This window comes from Pseudoliparis swirei, chromosome 3, assembly GCF_029220125.1.
Source record: "Pseudoliparis swirei isolate HS2019 ecotype Mariana Trench chromosome 3, NWPU_hadal_v1, whole genome shotgun sequence".
Taxonomy (NCBI): Eukaryota; Metazoa; Chordata; class Actinopteri; order Perciformes; family Liparidae; genus Pseudoliparis; species Pseudoliparis swirei.
In genome coordinates this window covers 14,040,909-14,060,497 of record NC_079390.1, presented here as the reverse complement: position 1 = coordinate 14,060,497, position 19,589 = coordinate 14,040,909, and the positions used below count along the sequence as shown (strand labels likewise).

At 44.5% G+C, this 19,589-nt stretch overlaps 1 protein-coding gene across 2 annotated transcripts in view; it reads right to left on the bottom strand.

Moving 5' to 3' along the window:
• The window catches only part of med13a (mediator complex subunit 13a), a 73,783-nt gene that overhangs the window by 37,906 nt on the left and 16,288 nt on the right, over positions 1-19,589 (bottom strand). For both annotated transcript variants that reach the window (XM_056443301.1, XM_056443307.1), the window contains one exon: positions 18,287-18,455. In XM_056443301.1, coding sequence (XP_056299276.1) covers positions 18,287-18,455 — 169 coding nt within the window. The remainder of the gene's footprint in view (positions 1-18,286; positions 18,456-19,589) is intronic.

Below are 19,589 nucleotides of genomic sequence, written 5' to 3'. Positions count from 1 at the left end.
GTGAGGTGGAGAAGTGACTGCCGTGGCGGAAAAGGGAGCCAATCAGAGAGTCTGGTTCATGATGCTGCTCACAGGAAAAGAAGAACAAAAGTTTGCAGGGAGAGGCAGTGACAGAAAGGCCAGACTTTTTTGGGGGGGGTAACCTTTCCTCTCAATCGGTTTCAACATTAAGGGAGACTGTTGATCGGAGATTAAACTTGAGAAAAAGGCAAGTAGGCTGACAGCGGTGCTCGCAGGTGGCATGTGCTTTGGATAGCGATGTGTGAAACAAAGGGCCAAGCCCTGACTAACCCTGGCTTTCTAGCCAATACACTCAGCTACTACAGTTTCTCTCTCTCTCTCTCTCTCCCTCTCCTTAAACAATGCCGGCCAGTGTGACCTCAACAGCACGCAACAAAAAGTGATAAGTTGAAGAAGACACGGAAAACAAGGACCAGGCAGACAGAAAGAGAGAGGGGCGGAGCAGCACAACACGGGGCCGTTGTCTGCAGGCTGTCCTTTTTCTCTTTCCGCCCATCCTCCGCCACCACGCACACCCCAGCAAAAACATCACACACACACACACAAATGCAGAGAGCGCAGCGCGGGAGACAGCACATGTGGCAGACGAGTGAATTTTAAAAATAAGTAAACGCTGTGAATCTGGAAGTGGATAATAAGAGGGTTGCCTCCTCCGAGGATTTGGTTAAGCAAATATCAGTCTTCTCTCTCTGGCACAGCTACTCTGCAGAGGATTAAAAAGAAGGAGCAGGAGTGGGAGAGCGAGGCAGATGGAGATAGAGAGAGAGAGCACACTTCAAGGAGATAATACCTCCTACGTAGAGGAAAGATACCCTAAGCCCCCAGAGCCTCACATTTCTCTTACGTGTCTTGTGTTTTTTGCCCTGTGAAAATGAGGTGGTGCTAGTTAGCAAATGGCTATGAATGTATGATATTCAAATTGGATAGCTGGAAGCAAGTAGGCCAATGAGGCCGAGTCAGAGCGAGAGGGAGGATTAGACATTCAAGTTCTCAGGTATTGGACTGCAACCACCGTGAACTGTTGAGGATTCGTTCAGATTTCTTTCCTGTTATGACAATATTGACATGCCTATAAGTGCGTCGAAAGCTCTGCTGGTCATCGTGATCTCTCCTCCCGTTTACACTGGTCATGGAGCAGTGCTGTCCTGTTGTGCCTACAATGTAAGTCAAGGCGGAAAAATCGAGTCCAAAAACAGCCCTCCATTCAGCCGTTTTTTGCAGAAGCCAATGCGAAGCTTCTGCAGTCGGAATTAAACTGATCAAATTGGGCATCTTCCAAAGTCATGGTCTTTCTCTGGATGACATTAGCACTGCATCAGGAAGCACAGCTGCCTCATTTATTTGAATGGGTACACTCTGTTGGTGCAGTCAAATGATGCAGCGTTGCCCAGCAGATCAGTTATACCCCACTTGACTTTAGCCAGACCACATTGTGAGGTCCTGAACAATCATAAACCTGGTGCATTACTTAATAACAATGGCGTGTTTCAACCATTTACCTCTATCGGCTCAATGAAAGAGAAAAGTTACTGCTACCGTGATGATATCCACAGTTTCAGAATCCTGTCACATAATTTTATAAACTGCTCTGGAGGGTTTTGGAATCTTTCAGCCTGAGGTACAAACACCCTCACCAACTCACGCCTTCTCTTAACGCAGAACTGCTTTTGGTCTGAGCGCCTTTAATTCAGGACTGCTGCAGCCGGAGATGAACAGTGTTGCACAGAACAAGAACCCCCAGCACATGTTAACATTAGAGTTCAGCTAGGAAAGACACTTGCACTACAATCCAATACTCTAAATTAATTACAGTTGTGCCACAAAGTGTAACAAGCGATTATATTAACGAGAAGGAGCAGGAGTTTGTAAAACTGAAGGATATTTTGACTGTCAAATATCATCTGCACGTGACAAATATCTGCAAAGTGTTTCAATGGAAAATTCTAGTAAAAAGACTGAGGCTTAGTCTAAAATTGTACAATACTGTTAGATTCCCAGTGAAACAATTACTCATTCATTCAAAAGAAAGACAGTTTAAAGTGCAAATATCATAACTTAGTTGAACATGTGATTGTCTGACGGTTCTATTCAGTCTTGATGCTTTCTAAAGCAAAATACTAATCATGTTTGATGAAAATATATATATATATATATTAGTGCTGTGAAAAATAACGCGTTAACTCAGTTAATTCAATTACAGGTTTAACTAGTTTTTTTTTTTTTTACGCATTTAACGCATGCGCAGAATGAGCTTCCAATCCGTCTGTTGTTGGTCGTCGGGATGAAAAAAAAGTCGCTTGCAAAATGAGCTTCCAATACACCACTTCAATCTGAACTCTGTCCGCTCTCATGCAGACGGTCTGTTCATCGGTAATGATCCTTCCTTAGGTTCACCAACGGAAACCTTGTTACGACTTTTACTTCCTGTAGATCAGGGGTCTCAACACGTCGATCGCGACCTGCCAGTCGATCGCGGCGTAGTGTTGGTAGATCGCATGACATTAAAAAGATTGGCCCGCCCCCTGACATGTTCTCTATAGCACGCTTGGCGGGGGTGTTCGGTCCGATTGGTGGTGGGTGAGTGTGGTGAGGGGGGTGCGGAGATGATCATCATCAGCTGGTCTGATGACAACATCACTGATGACATGACAATCTGGGGTTGTGTCTGTGCAGGGCTCTGTCATAAAGGAGGCTGACAGAGAGAAGAGGGCCATGAGCAGAGAGACAGTCGGCGGTCAGTCAGCAAAAAAAAAAAAAAAACAAACGTTCCCTCTGGTTGCGCATTCCTTGGGGCTTAGGGGGCAAACCTACCGGTGACGGCCACGAACCTGTCACACACGTCTTTGTTCTTTTATTAAACTAAACGTCTGTTGTTGATCGTATCTCCACAGCAGCATGTCATTTCTGTCTCTTCGCGTCGCGTTAACACTTATCGATCTCCGTGCGCGCACATCGGGACCGAGCAAAAAAAAAGTCACTTGTCAATCTGTCCACCTGTCCGTGTCCGGGCCGGTGAGGTTTCAGCTTTGCAGCGGTGTCCCCGCCGTCCCTTTCATCACGGCCCAGTTCATGAAGAAAACCCACACAGTCAGTTTGCCTCAGCAGCTGCTAGAGGAAGACTAGAGGCCTTTAGATTGTATCATGGTGGAGTTAATGGTTGACAAACAAGAGAAAAATGTTCTGTTTAACCCTCCTGTTACCTTTACATTTACTAACATATTTTACCCTCGGGGTCAATTTGACCCCAGCAATTAAAACCTCCAGAAAATTATTAGAATTAATATTGCTTCCCAAGTTTAAGTGTGAGGTACTTTATGTTTGTTTGTTGACTACCTAAATAGCCCTTTAAATAAATAAAAAAGTTGATATTTCTTATATGTTTGACACAGTGAAAAACAGCCTGGGGTCAAATTGACCCCAAAGAACACCGACATTAAACATTGAATGGGGTCAAATTGACCCGAAAGGTAACAGGAGGGTTAAACATTCTGTTTAGGATGAAGATGTATTAATGTTCCATATGGAAGAAAACTGCTAAATAACTGCTGAGTTGCAGCACCATTGTATAGAAGAATGTATAAATGTATATATCCGTCTTGTCATAAATCTCTATGTTCTCACAAAATATACCGAGAATATCGGTAATATGTGATTAATCATGATTAATCCACAAAAACCTGTGATTAACCCGATTAAAATTTGTAATCGTTTCACAGCCCTAATATATATTGTTTTGGGCCCGCTTTAAGGCTCGACAGGCAACCCTCCGACGCAAAGTCGACTGCTTTAGGTGCTGGAGTAGCCTCCTGCGGTGTGCGTACAACAGTGTCCAGACCTGGGGCAGGGCTCATCAACCAAATCAGCTGGAGCACGTGTGAGAAGCAGCAAAAAGAAAAGTGGAGATCGAGAGTGGAACCGTAGCCAGGTACGAGTCTTCCTCATTAGCAAAGCATGGAGCAGAACAAGACTGAAGAGGGTTCTTTGTGGTTATTTAAGACATATTTAAGAGTAATAAACCATTTGTGTGTGCTGGTTATCCTCTCAAGCAACATCCACATCGCCATGACAAGAATGTATATGCTGACGCTGGGGTGTATTTATGTACGGGGGGCGACAAGGGAGGAGAGGAACAGCAAGTGCCACATAGACGACAACAAAGGAAGACAAAATGTGTTGCTAGTGTTCTGCAGACATCAACAGATCCGCAGTCTACTGCTCTCTTGCACGAAGCAAAAGCTGACCACACACACACACACACACACACACACACACACACACACACACACACACACACACACACACACACACACACACACACACACACACACACACACACACACACACACACACACACACACACACACACACACACACACACACACACACACACACACACACACACACACGTTTGCAGGTCACTTGGAAGCTTGAGGTGGAGGGCTGCCATCTGTGGCTCAGCAGGCAGTAGTACAACCCGACTCTCTCATGCACACGCACGTTTGTAGAGAATTGATAACAAATGTGTTACAATAGCGTTAGTGTCAGCTGATTGGTTAAGAAGATTAGCAGATGTGCAAGCTGTTGACATTACATGCTAAATGATCACGTTACCGTCGTGGTTAGAGGACAACGTGTTGTATGGGAGCGTATCACTTTACATATCCAAATGTCACCTCATGATTCTGAATTCTGTTTGTCTACTTGCATGAAACATCAAATATTTGCATTACGCAACTATAACATTTCAGGTCACATGGGACACGAGAGCTAATCCTGGACGCCAGTCTCCTTATAAGCCGTGATTTGTATTCACTATTGACCGACTGAACAGCTGAACATTTAAACCACTAAGTTGCAGAGTGATTGCCGACAGCGCAGGGGTGGTTCAAAAGTCAACAGGTGCTTGGCGAGCACTTGGCCGAGCGAGCGCCGAGAAGTCAACAAAAACCACGGCATCATGACACGTTTCCTTAGCGACACAATGTCGGATGAGTCAGTCTGTCCGCGCATGGGAGTGTTTGTTGCTCCGTTCACACACAATAACACAACATGTGCAAACAAACAGCTGACTTAACAAGTATTTTCTTTTATAGTATTACGGTCTGAAGAATACATTTCATTGATCTCCAAAAAACTGAGAATAAAAAATATCCACCTTTATTGTGGTTTATGATTAAGCAATATGCTCACTTGTTAGAGGTAAGTTAGTTGAAGTCTTAAAAAAGAAATTCATGAATTCGTACATGAATACATATAATACTATAATTTTGTTCTTGTCAGCTACAGGCAGTGAGAAATATCAAGCAATACAGCAGAGAGTTACAATTTATTGGAGTCGAGAGTCAGTCACTGGTTCTCTTCCGTCAAAGTGTCAAAGCTCGGGAATGAAGTCCCTGAAACAGTCGACTGCTTGGTGGCAGCTAAGCCATCCCAGCTCGGACCACCACCCGGTCTGCTCCGGGCTCACGTCCGATTGCAGCCCAACTCGGGCTAATCCAGCAAGGGGAGGACGGAGACAGTTGTAACAAGTTGTGGAGTCTCGGCTCAAGCTGTACTTGACAGGCAGTCAGTCTACCGCAGGACAGAGTGCAGGACTCGGATGAGAAGATGGACAGCACTCACGTCTGAGCTGTGGATATGAAGCTACAGCGAGCAGCCAGTCCTTTAAATGAGCACCTTCTCCATGACACATTGCCTGTTAAGGTGTGTCAAACTTGCCTAAAGACTCGGGTTCCCGGGGATTTTAGAATGCCGTCTCTCCTGCAGTGAGATACTGCTTACATTTTTTTTTAAGAGGGGAAAAAAGGTCAAAACCTTGTGGCTACTGTTGAGTACCACATAAAACTGTGTGTGTGTGATTAAAATACCACCTGTCAGCAGCACGCTGTGCATGAGCTAATGCACCGACGCAGAAATCCCTCTTCAAACAACCAAATATGTATCTTCTTGTTTGTTTGATCTATTTTTAGGAGGAATTAAATATATCATTTTCATAATGGAGAGAAAATATGAGATGTGTACCCAGTTAAACAAGCTTCAAAACAACAGACACTTGTCAATACGCTGAGATGCCAGGCATCACGTTGTTATCGGTGTCTCTCAGTCGGGTTGAGAGAGAGAGTATAAAGGAGGGAGGGGTAACCTGAGCAAAGAAAATAAATCATCTTTACTCTCCCTGTCTGCACCTTTCCTCCCCTCTCCTATGCTCTTACGTCCATTAACTGGCAAATAGACCGGGCTGCTCTCTGATCTGCTCCCCTCCTCCTCTCCGTCACACACAGCATTCGCCTCCACGCCACTGTGATTGTACAGAGGGCTTCACCACTTCACCTCTCGGATGTAAATGGCCGGTGGCCTTTAGCTCGGAAAGGAGACAATAAGATGATTCAGTGAGGATCTGGAGCATGACACACATCCAAAGGCGGGCAGGTGGGCACATTTGCCTTCAGCTGGCATGCCATGGAAATGAGGTGCCAAAGGCCAGCGGAGCTCTGTGCGGCGGCAGGGAGCGAAGTAAGGAGCGAGGTAGAGAAGGAGGGAGGGAGAGAGGGAGGGCGCAGCATGGGACGGACAGCCTCCATCAGTGTCAAATGGGCAGTCTGCTGTGGAGCACACAAACAGATGACCAGCCATTTAATATCCCCAGTGTTGATATGACAAGTATTTACAAAAATGTATGTATAAATTACTGCGTGTATTTTGGCAGTTCACTAAATATATATGACGGCTTATTCACTGTAACCGCACCAACGTTTCCTCGAACGCCAGGGAACTAGCACTAGACAATATATTCCACTTGTTTGCAACAATTCTGAAATTCTGATGTAATTAAGGATAATTTCCATAATTTTTTGAAGTCTGGGTAAAACTAAATAAATATGTGTTTGTAATCATTAATATACCACCCGGCAAAATCTGAATGGTAAAAAAGTATTTAGTTTGTTTATATAGTGTTAGAGGGTGGTGTTAACTTACACTGAGGATGGCTCCAGTGTAGCATCGAGCTGTGCTCGGGAAAAACTGTTGAAAATCTGTTTCACTGAAGTCAGTACGATATAGTTCAGACTTTTTGGGGGGTTTATTTAATACGGGACCGTGCACATTAATAAAAACATTTCTGTAAATGTGCCAGAGTTAGCCAAGAGGCTGTTTTTCATCTGTACTCCCGAGAGGCAGATGTCATAAAACTAACCTAAAAACACAAGACAACATAAATACAATGTACGGACAAAGCAACAAAAATAAGGGAGACCTATGTTAAAATGGACAGAATAAAAACCACCATGTCAGAGACACAGAACATAAAAGCATACATGCTTTCACATGTTTCAGTCATTATTTTCTGGCGTGTATAATGTGTGAAGAAACAAGTCTCAGATGTATACTTTGCCCGGACTTTAATGTATACAAATAAAAAAAATGTAAAAAGAATTGCATTGCAGTCAAAGATGGTGTCAAATCATCTGAACAGAAGACATTTTCTTCTTTTAGAGAAAAAAAAACGATGATCCATTGTACAAATTAATTTTCTGTAGATTGATTTACCAATCAAGCTGTCAAATTGCTCAAACTTTCATTATAGGAAGAATTATTTCTCACCTAATGAAAGCCTTTATTTTGTTGTATTGTTAGACAACGGTGGACAATAGCAATGATGGATGGAAGCAGGATTGTTCTTTCTGAAAAGAACAATAACTGTGAGCGACATCATCTCATTACCTTCAGTGAGTTATCCGTCAGGCTTGCCAGCAGATTAATTTGTGGCTTGTTGTTGCGGCACATGGCAGTAAAAAGCAGTTGCCCATGTAAATCTCCAGGGACAAGGCATCCCAAATCATTCATTCACGGTCTGCGCTGCTATAACGCCACGCACACACTTATTTTTGGATTGCATTATTATGACGTTACTGCCAATTTTTCAGATATTAGTGGCATTTTCGTTTCTCCAATTCCTGTAAAGTTTGTTGAACTGCTCGAAAATATGCCCGGTTATTTCTCATCACATATCGGCATGGTGGCATTGGTTTTAAGGCATCAGATACATGCACGCAGCATATCTAAGGTGATTTAAGGTGAATCAAAGGTCAAATGAAAGCCAAAGGACGGTGTGTGAAAGATTATGAAGACAGAGAGACGAGAAATAGGACAGCGGCTGCAGAGCTGGAACATTCCACTGATGTTTGACGGGCTTGGCTGGCGCCGCTCTCAGAACTGAGTTTCCGTTTAGCTGGAGTACACTTCCTCAGCACAACAACAGCAGCCAGTGTCCCGACTACCGGAAGGAGTTAACACCCCCCCCCCTCCATCTCTGGCCATTTGGCCTCGCCGGACACAGCAGCCACCTCTGGCCTGTCGAGCACATCCGTCATGTGGAGCAGTCTGTTGTGAGTTGTGACAAGTCAACATGTTTTGACTGGTCATGCGCTGATGCAATGAGAGGATGGGCTGGCATTGAGCACCGCTTCTGGCACAATATCATCAAACAATAATGCTGGAATTACAATAACAATCAGCCACCACACCTACTACTGTGTCAGCTACTGACTACGCCACTGTCCTGTTGAGACTCCGCCCACTGTTGAGACTCCGCCCACTCCTCCTCCCCACCGCCATCTGCCTGATGGATCGTGGAGGTCTCCATCGTGGAATAAGCCTACTATGAACTATTCATACACTCTGTCATATTCATTGAATGCATTTTAACTCTAAATATGTCCTTCTGTACACATTACATCTATTGTTCTGTCCATCCTGGAGAGGGATCCTCCTCTGTTGCTCTCCTGAAGGTTTCTTCCCTTTTTTCCCCCTGAAGGGTTATTTGGGAGTTTTTCCTGATCTCATGTGAGGTTTTGGGACAGGGATGTCTATGTGTACAGATTGTAAAGCACTCCGAGACAAATTTGTAATTTGTGAAATTGGGCTATACAAATAAACTGAATTGAATTGAACACCTGAACAGGGATTCACAGTTTTGACTATGGACAGTGAGGCAAAAGAGTTTGCCAAGAAGCCGTGGTTAGTTATCAAACAGGTTTCTGGAGCCAGGAGGCAGTGGAGCTGTTGTTTAAATGATGTCACGGACCGTAGTTGATTTGTCATCCACACAGATTAAAAATCGAGGAAGAAAACAAAGTATAGAACCGTGTACACTAAACAAACAAAACAACTAAACCAATCTGTATCGGCTAATAAGATTAAACGACGATGTTCTTGGCATGAGCTTTGGGATCTGTTGTAACCTTACCTGCCAGCAGAGTATTTCAAGGTAGTGCAAATTTGACAACAAAATGTCAAATGTACATTGTGACAGCTTCCGGGCCGTCACCCGTAGGTTTCCCCCCAAAGCACCAAGGACCCCACCCCCACAGCTGCCACATACATTTAATTAAATAATGATGTCACCCAAGAGTGATAAGACAAATAATAAGCAAGGAGCAAAAAAATGAGGTAGGTGGTAAACCGCATTGAATTAGAGGACACATTTCCAGGGCTGTCTGGCCACCTGGGAAACAACAACACGGTCTGCTGCGAAAGCAGCGCACACACACACACACACACACACAGGGCCCTGCAAGACACACCAGCATGCACCTTTAGCGCGCGGTTCACCCAGGACACTAGGTGCGAGAAAACACGAAACTGAAACTCTTAACGGTCGCACATTCACTTACACACCCGGAGCTCTATTACTGTCAATTGCTTTCCCTCTGCCACAAGCGGAAGAAGTGGTGAGCCTCTTTATAAACATCGGATTAAACTTGGAGAGAGAAATGGGAAGAGATAGAATGACAAGTGAATGCAAAGATGAGAGATCAGATCCCCTGCAAGCCTGTCACAGCCACACACAGATCCAGGTAATACTGACAAGTCAGGTTCCAGCTCCCTCCTGGTTTCGGGGAGACACACACACACTCACACTCACACTCACACGTTCCTCTAAGACACCTGCTGTCAGCTAAAAAGCAATCATCTCAACCTGAGCCAGATACCTTTAAAAGCATAATCACTTGGCAACAGCTCTGTGATTGCGATGCCACATCTGTTGCTTCCCGTGAAAGAGGCACTTAGTACAGCGCTGCAGTGAGATATGCATTTAACAGCCAAAATGTGCATCGGCAGAACACAGCAGACCCTCTTCAACCATGTGGCATAACGCATCCAAGCAACCAGACTACTTTTATGGCACAGTGGTGTGGAAGAGAGGTGGCGTTTTAAGCTTGTTTTTAGCCATGTTCACGTGGTCATTGTTCCCTTAGTGATATGAAATGTGCGATTGTAATAATAAAAAGCTTCATTACCCAGAGCCATGACTATTAGTCAGCCTCATCCTGGATGAAAACTGGGATTCTGTAGTTCACTCTCAAACGGTAAAGCTACTTTTGGCCCTTTTTCTTTTTTTTATTAGCCAAAATGCTTTTTGTTATTGTGCTTTAAATATCGACCATCAGCTGTGACACAGAACTGTAACTAAATGCCATGAGCATATTTGTGGGTTTTCCCAACTGTGTCCCAGAAAAATTGGGAAAGGCAAAACAGGGCGACATGATCCCTGTGTTTTACTGAACAAATTATCAACCTGCAGACATGCCACAGAATTTACCAAAGGAATATATCAGTCAGTATATTGTTAGCTGCAATACAAACATTTCCTTAATGATGATAAAATGTCTCAAGAATGAACGAGTCCGAGCATCATGTGCTTTATTTGGACTCCCCAAATGTATTTGACAGACCAAATTGAAAGTGAGATAAGACACACAGTATATTCCCTGATACTTTTAATAGTATTAGCTTGTAACATTACCGCAAGTGGATAAGACTATGTAAGCTTTTTTCCAAGTCAGTCATCTGTGTGTGTGTTGGCCTCAGTACATACAAGAAAGGAGAATAATCAATTGTCCCCTGCTCCTTGTTGAGAAAGAGAGCGTTCCTTGTGCTCTGTGCAGGGCAGCAGACGTTTACTTGTTGACGCTTCGATAACATCTGTTACACTAATCAAACTCGCAAGTAGTAGAAACAAGTGTGTAGCAGAGAGGTAACAACCACATATTTAGAATACAACATCAGCGGTGTTTTTGTTGTTGTATTGCCAAGTTCTATTCACAAAGCTGGAAAAAAACGTGTGCAATGAGCTCAACTCGATCAGTCTGAAAGCCACAAAGTTGTGTTCCAGCAGGCTGCATGTGAAAATGCATTTGGCCTCACTCCACTTACACTGCATGACATTCACTTCTTACAGTTACTTCAACTCAAAACACAAACAAACTAGAATGGGCACTCGGTAGAGCGCATACCTTCGCATATCACAAGATTGGGCATTGAATTATGAACATTTTGGCATTAGTTGCATGCCAATTGGACAAAAATTTATCGTGCTATGGTAAAAAAAAAAGATGTTGACCTTTCCATGACCTTGACCGTGACCTTTGACCTGATTGATCCCAAAATCTAATCAAATGGTCCCCGGATAATAACCAATCATCCCACCAAATTTCATGCGATTCGGTTCAATACTTTTTGAGTTTTGCGAATAACACGCATACAAATAAATAAATAAATACACGGCGATCAAAACATAACCTTCCGCATTTTCAATGCGAAGGTAATAATGCATTTCTAGAAAGTGGAATCAATCTCAGTCCATTTTTATAAACACTGAGAAGGAATCCTTTGATAAGATCCATCGAGCTCAGAGGAGGCATTGTGAGTTGTGTTGGCGGATGGCTGTGCAATGTTAACAATGAGGGGAAACATAAAAACAAGACCACTTATAGCCTCCTGATCCCCGGCTCTAAATCCAGATTATTTATTCTGCAACCCTCAGGTGTGTGTTAAGGACTCTTTAGTTGCATTATTAGCAAATGCAGATAATCTAAACTGTTTAGAGTCACTTCATTTCAAGGTTTCTCTGGAGTTTCCATGCGCTGTTGCGAGAATCCTGTTAATCTATTAATACAATGCAGTCACCTCGTAGTCTCCAGTGATGAGGTGAAAGGTCTTACGCCACATGAGGGATTAGTTTTAAATGTGGCCATCTGTCTGAACCTCCGGATTAAAGACAGTACCACAGCAATCACGGTTACTTAGAAAAGGACAGGGAGGAAGGGAGAGGGAGGGACGCCGGACGGATTAACGATGACGACTTCTTCGGAGGTTTACACGGCCCCAACTCTGCCGTAGCCTGTGGTCACAGAGGAGGATGGGGGAAATGGGAGGAATGCAGCGGCTGTGTGAAGCACGGGGAGAACAAAGAGGAGGCAGAGGAAATGTAAGAACACAGGATTCCCCTCGCAAAGAGAGAAACGTGCCCCTGCCTCGACCCTTGAATTCCACAACACGGGTTTCCTCCGTGCGCCGACACAAAGACCATGTTCACTTTAGTGATGAGATGAACTCCTTGTTCTACTAAGACCTCTAGCTCACATTGTAAGTGGTAATTGGTGAGAAAACAGAACAGCGTTCTCTTGCATCCTCACACTGCTTGAAACATTGGAAGCATTTTGCCACTGTAACAGAGTGCTTCAGGGGGGACGACAGTACGTTGTAGGACAACCACAGACGTTAACAAAGCACAAGTTTCCTCTCCAAAAAAAACTATTGTCGGATATATTTTTGGAGGTACTTATGAATACAAAATGCATGATCAAAGATCGTAGGAATGGCTCACATTTGGACTAGGAGGAGGCTACTCTTTCACTACCACACTGCTGAATAGCTCGGTTCAATGATCTAGTTCATGTTCTTGTCATTCAATTCGCAAGGGGTGGCCACAACGGTCTTGGGGCTCCCACTGCTGGGCCAGAGCAAATCCTACTTTGTCCATTCCACTTCCCAATGTGGGGACATCAGCCAGGTCCAGCTGGACTGGCTCTCTGGTCAGAGGATGCCATGGGCAGCGATCGTCTCAAGGCTCGCTGCATGTAATCCAATCCAAAACGTTGAGTGTATCACTGTCCCAGCCCGGATGTGCTCCAGGTACAAGGAAAGGCAACAAATGAAAACAAAAAATGTCCCAGAGTTCATGTGAGCTACCGGCCGCTGCATCTGCATTCGCTGCCGTCAGTCACTTAGTTTCTGTTGACGTACATTTTTCTTACTGCTTATTGTTGGTTTTATTTTTTGATAATAACCATGCCTTTGGAATGCAGTACCTTGTTCCCCTTGATAGAAATATATTATCCATCCTTACCAACTGAGAGGAACCAATTTTTCGAGGAGAAATGTTCCTTGGCATGAATACTTTTTGAACAAGTGCAGTCAAAATAAATAATACGGTTCGCCTTGAGGCTGACAGTTGAAATGGGGGCATGAGGTTTTAGTAAGTTTATTGGCAGCACAATTGAAGGGTCTTTGGAAGGTCAGAGATGCAAAAGACGTTGCTTTAAATCATAGCAGCAATAAGAAACATTGGGCTATTAATAACAGAATTATGCAGCAATTAAGGAAACGATCCATGCCAATGAAAAACACTGGTATTTTCCTTTAAGAGCCATATTTATCTTCTGGACAGGATCTCTCCAGCAACATGATATATCTAGAGCGGCGAGTCACATGGCCACACAGCCACATTTCCCTGGAGTTCCTGTTGCTAGAGAGACTGGTGAAGTCTAGGGGAGACCAGAGGGGGGGGGGGGGGGATCGAGTGTTGGGGGACAGAGGTACATGGGAGATGTGCCGAGTTGTCCTGTACATCCACATCAGCAGTATCAGTCTGCGTGCACGCTACATGTCCGATACGCAGTTTCATATGGTTGCACTTTTTTGGGTTTGTCTTGCACCAATAATTCCAACAAAAAGACCGCGTGCCAACTCCCCGACTGCCCTCTGTGCGGACCGGCTGGCATGCCAATTGTTGACAAGCATGTTTGTGTGTTTGTGTTGTGCTGGGAGCAGAGAGGGGATAAATGTAGCGCTTTAGCCCCAGACAGTAGGCAGTGGCCCTTTATCCTGCACTGTCCTACTTAGCAGAGTACTGCTCTCTGCTTCTGCCTGCCACAGCGCACCAGGACTCACACACCCGCCTCCCAACATCGGGCCAACACAGTAGAAGAAGAATGTGCTCAGCAACATAACACAGCCCTGCAGGACAAACGCATGTGTTTACGCAGGCATATTTACTTATTGTATAACTACGCTTTGCATTCAAATCATTACCATTCGCTCGTGTAATGTGAGCCGCTGCACGCTGGCCTCGTTTCATAACAGCTTGATTTGTTGATGATGCTTACTGTCAGACAACAACGGCTAAATGCACAGCCGGCGACACATATTTGAGTACAGTGGAGTAATAATCTAAATCTCTTCTGCAGCACAGCGGGACGACGATCCATGCCTTTTTTTTAAACGGAGTGCATATCAAGCAGATAAAGACGCATGATCCCTTTTGTCCTGATCGAATTGAAACATCAAAGCAGGCAGGATTTAGCGTTGCTCAGAATTTTGAGAATGCAGCCAATTAGGAGCAAGTCAAGGCCTTAGTCTGCCTTAAGCTGACCAATAGAGCGTGGGCATCCCGCTTCACCTTGGAAACACACGATCCCATGGTGCATTTCTCTGCTGCCATGACAACCGAGAGGAGCTCTGCCTTGCTGGTTCCCTGTCTGTCTCCCTCCCTCCTTCCTCCGTGTTCTCTCCCGCTCTCTCCCTTTCCTGAAGCCAGTCTACCTAGCAGCACAAGGTTCACACAGAAACAACCACGCTGCACAACTTGGAGCTGCCTGCACTTCAGACAAAGAGAATTGCTGGCAGCTGAAATCAACACACAATGCTGCATTTGCAGTTCAAATTAACAACTAAAGGTTTTAATCTATCAATGTGCATCGATTGATTAAAAAAAATAAAAAAACATACATTGAAAACTGTTAATTTGATTTTAATATTTCCTTTTAACTCATGACAGAATGTAGCCTCAAAAATGTGAGTCGCTGAAAGAATATGGCAGATTCCTGATAACTTTGAAGTGAAAAGGAGATATGAACAACTGGAGGCATGAATAGAGGTTTTCAATATCAAAGACACTGAGAATTCAGTTTGCTGCCTGCTGCTTACCACACACAAACAAAAGAACGAGCAGTGAGTGAGGGAGAGAAAGAGAGAGCGAGAGAGCGAGAACGATGATGTAAGCATTTTAACACAGGCTGAGGTCTGGGGTGGATGTTATGAACACTGTCAGCTGGCCACAGCCTCCACCAACTGGAGACTCTGGATGCTGCAGAGGAGTTGCCTTCTGATCAGAAAAGAAGCCAGTGTTTCCCAAAAGCACACGTCATTTGTCCAATTCATAAAAAACTGCGGACAAAACTGTTTTGGTTGTTTCATTAGGGCTGCAACTAACGATCATTTTCCCAGTCCACTGATCTGGTTGCTCTTATTTAATTTGATATACTGTTGGGTTCAGAAGACTGGTATTAATGGCCATCACAATTACATAAAGCAGGTGATGTCACCAAGGGTCATGTGTTGTCTAAGCAACTGCCCATAAGATAATCGACTAATCAGTCAAGACTATCCCCTTAACCAACATGCCTGAAGTTGCACATAGTTTATACACTTGTAGTTCATCCATTTATGATTGAGACAAAGAGCCAATACTAACTAGTGCCTGACCTTCTCAATGAAAGGTGAGAACAAGATGCTTTTTCAGGAGACAGGTGAGGTGATGGCGAACACCGTTAACTAATCGGTTTAATGTGCGTTTCTGTGTCAAGGGAGGAAGGAAATTCATCCAAGAATGGACAGGCGTGACTCGATGCAGATTGAGTTCACTGGACAATAAGAGTGGGAATTCCCTGGAAATGCTCAATGGCATTCCCCGCGGAATCAGCAAGTCATTGAGACGGATGCGAGATCACAGCGACGACACTGAAGTCTCCCCAAGGAGTGAACGCTGAGTTCTTGATGGCAGCACTGGTGGAACAAACTTGAGCATCTTCGTGTTGACAAAATTCATGAAAAGGGAAGAGGAGCTCTGCGTCCCATTAAGTAAGACTGCAGGGTGCACGGAAACAAAAGAAAAAGCAGCATTACTAGAGTGATTTATATATTACGAATACCACCGCCTCACATCAATAACAGCTCAGGAAATGTTTCACTGTCAGACCAGTGGTCTGGCCACAGTAAAAAGAGAAGAACAAAAACACAAAAGGAGTCTTGTAAATTTCCGTCACAGTTTTGTGGTCCTTTGTTTGTCTAAATCTCAGCGTGGCTGGAGCACAGCGGAACACACCAAAGGGAGAGGAAAAACATCCTTGACGACAACTAAGATTCAGGGTGGTTGCACCACTATTTATAACCTGCCCAGTCTGCTCTGTGACAGCAGAGGGGGATGAAGGGAAGGAGGGAGGGCAGTGAGAGCGCGAGAGAGAGACAGAGAGCGAGAGAGAGACAGAGAGGCAGAGAGCCAGAGAGAGGCCTGTGAATTCCGGTGCAGAGGAAAAGACCATTGTTTTTTTGTTTTTTTTCTTGACTGGGGCTCTCTGTGATCAGCGTACTGGGTTAAGAGGAAACACAACAACAAATACAAAGAAAACAAACCATGAATATCGCTTAAAAGAGAATTGGCTTGCTCTTCAGTCTTATTTTGTCTATTGTTTTGCCAGTTGAGTGGAAATCTATCACAATTGTCCCGACAGGTGAGAGTCATCGTCGATGAATGCAGGGCCGACAAAAGAGTCCGCGCTAACGCCGGCAACTCTGATCTGCCACCTCTCATCGGGGTGATGATAAAGACAAGCGGACAGCAGAGAGCACCGTTCTGGCCATTTCTCTTCTGGACAGAGCAGCCGGCCTGTAAACAAACAAACACACACATATGCGCGCAAGTGTGTGTGTGCGTGCGTGTGTGTGTCCGTGCAAAGACACGATCATGTCGCTGCGAGGCCCCCATAGTTACCTGACTGGGCAATCTGGCAACTCCAAAAACAATAACACCGAAACATGCACATAACGGAGCTGGGAGTGTGGAAGCATGAGCCTCTCGCGATTCAGAAGCTGCTCTCTGCTTCCTCATCTGCTGGTGCTACACATGGGAGCACAGAATCACTCACCCCTCACACTACAGTTGTAGTTTATTTTTAAGCTAGATGGGAGAAAAACTCAGTTTGAGGCACCAAACAATAGCAGGTTATTATATGTGGAGACGGAATAAGGGAGGGAGAGTCGGTGGAGGTTAGAAACTGCTATGGTCCTTTTCTCCTCAATACCCTGCGTCTCCTTCTCTTATCAATAAGCCCAGACACCAAGGGAGAAATCCAGCTCCCCAGATAGCACAGAGGAGGCGGAGGACGTCTCAGTTATACACAGAGGCACTCGGGTGAGAGGAAGGAGAGGAGTCAGACAGGTACTCATATCACAACTTGAATGGAGTGCACAATGCAGGGAAGTCCTGAGCTTATCCACCGATCAATCCAGACATTGCTTTTTCGTTTTTGGATCAGTAATGTAGAGCCTGGTCTGTTTACAACCCTACATGCGTTTGCCTTGGGTACAGGAGCTGTCAGAAGTGTCTAATTGTGCACTCCACTTTAAAAAAAATAATAGTTGCAGCAAGCAAGCGAGGAGGGCAAGCGAAAATGAAAACACAGCAGCCAGCGGTTTTAACTGAACTAATGATATGGTGATGTGAAGGCAAGCTGTGCTGCTTTGGGTTTGAAAACAAGAGCATCGTGTTGAGCTAAACTTCTAAACTCATGCTGTTGGTTGGAAACGCCGTTTGAACTTCCATATTTACTTGATGCTGGAGACAAAGAACCACTGTGGAGCAGCACTATGTTAAATGAAGCCATTTACTCATGTTAACAGAGCTTCATTCGAGGTTAGAAATTTCACAACAGAAAAATATGTAATATTGAGATCATCATATTTATAATTCAGAAATAATCTTGCACCTCATAGATCACAATTGTGAACAGTTATGGTTACAGACTCTCTCTCTCCACCGCTACATTGAAAAGAGTAAACACTAATAGACAAAAAACACACAATAAACCAGGTTAAAGATGAAAGAGCTATAGTATTATAATTTTTTTCACCATCACATGTTTTATACATATCGCAATGTCGTTATTATAAACTCTGGATGAATATGTAAGTTTGCATCACGTGTGGCCTGAGGGAACAGAACCCTCTAACCCAGGAGCTGCTCGGCCAGACCCCGTCACAACCTCACAAGAGACATGACGTGCCAAAGGGAACAAATAATCAGCCATTTCCCAGCACTGCCATGAAGGAGGGACAACTGCGAGCAGACCAAGTGGGGCCAACGTACCTCTTGTTGATCGGCTTCTCGTCCTTCTCGTAGGGCTTGACGAACCACTTGCCGATGCGAACGAAGCTGCGGTTCATGAGGCAGCGCTCCAGCAGGTTGTGGATGGCTTTGAACAGCAGCGTGCGACACTCGTAGGAAAGCCCGTTCTCCCACAGCCCGTCATCCTCAGCTGGAAAGGAAAAGAAGAAGAGAGGGAGACAGACAAATGTGAACGGAGTGGAAAGCTTGAAGAGTTCTTGGTGCCATTTTCACAAACCTGGAAGGACTATGTCAAACTTGAAGACTCATTTTCCTATTGCAGCGAGAGCGGCGCAGCGTCGAGCAGCCTCGCACATCAGATGGCCCAATCACCAATAGGGATATCCATTGTTTACTAGTGACGAGGAACCAACCAGACATATTGCCCCATGACACTGTATCACCAATATTAAGCTTCTAAGTAATACATGTGACTTTAGCACTCAGCTTTCACCTCGTTAAGTTGAGAAAAAGGTGTTACTCAAAAGTCAACAGCAAACTTATTCTTTCAATCTATTTTGAAGGCATTTAAGAAAATTGCTTGAACTCAAACTCTGCACCTCGTAGTTGAAGAGTATTTTCAATGCACTGCTCCTGTGGACGACATCAACTCGGCACACAGATTCCCAACGCCAATGACATTGACTAAACACACTCATTGAATTTGCGAGCTGCAGCTGTGAGCGACTATGTTCCCAATCAAACACGCAGAATAGCATCTCGTGTTTTCGCTTGCAGCAGCAAACCCAGAAGGGGAGTTGTGACGTGGTAATCCCCAGGTTGTGTTCAAGGACCTGCCGGCTAACGCTGGACAGCTCGATACAGAAAGTGCACATTTCCTGTAATGCAAAACAGCAAGTCAAATCTAAAGCGACATCTGTAAATGGTACGATAAAAAACAGATTGTGCACAGGCGATGAAAATGCAAACGGGAGGAAAGCCGCTGCTGGCTGCGTTCACATTGTGGAGGTTTCTGCGCCTCCTGCACGCCGTGTGTTGACACTACGTTCAGGAGCGTAAAGTTTCACAGCTCAGTCGTGCACCAGTTTTGTTTCCAGTTCAGCGGGGAAACCCAAGATTTGATTTATTTAAATTTTGCTGTAAATATCTGCATTCTCATTAGAAAATGGTAAACAAATAAGTTACGTGGAATCACACAAACAGAAACAGCTATGTGCAACACATCTCTGTGCATTGTCTTGTGAGTGGCATGAATACCATTTTTCTCTGATTATGGCAACATTTCCCGTCTCCCACTGACATTGTTGCGGTTTTAGCAAGTTGC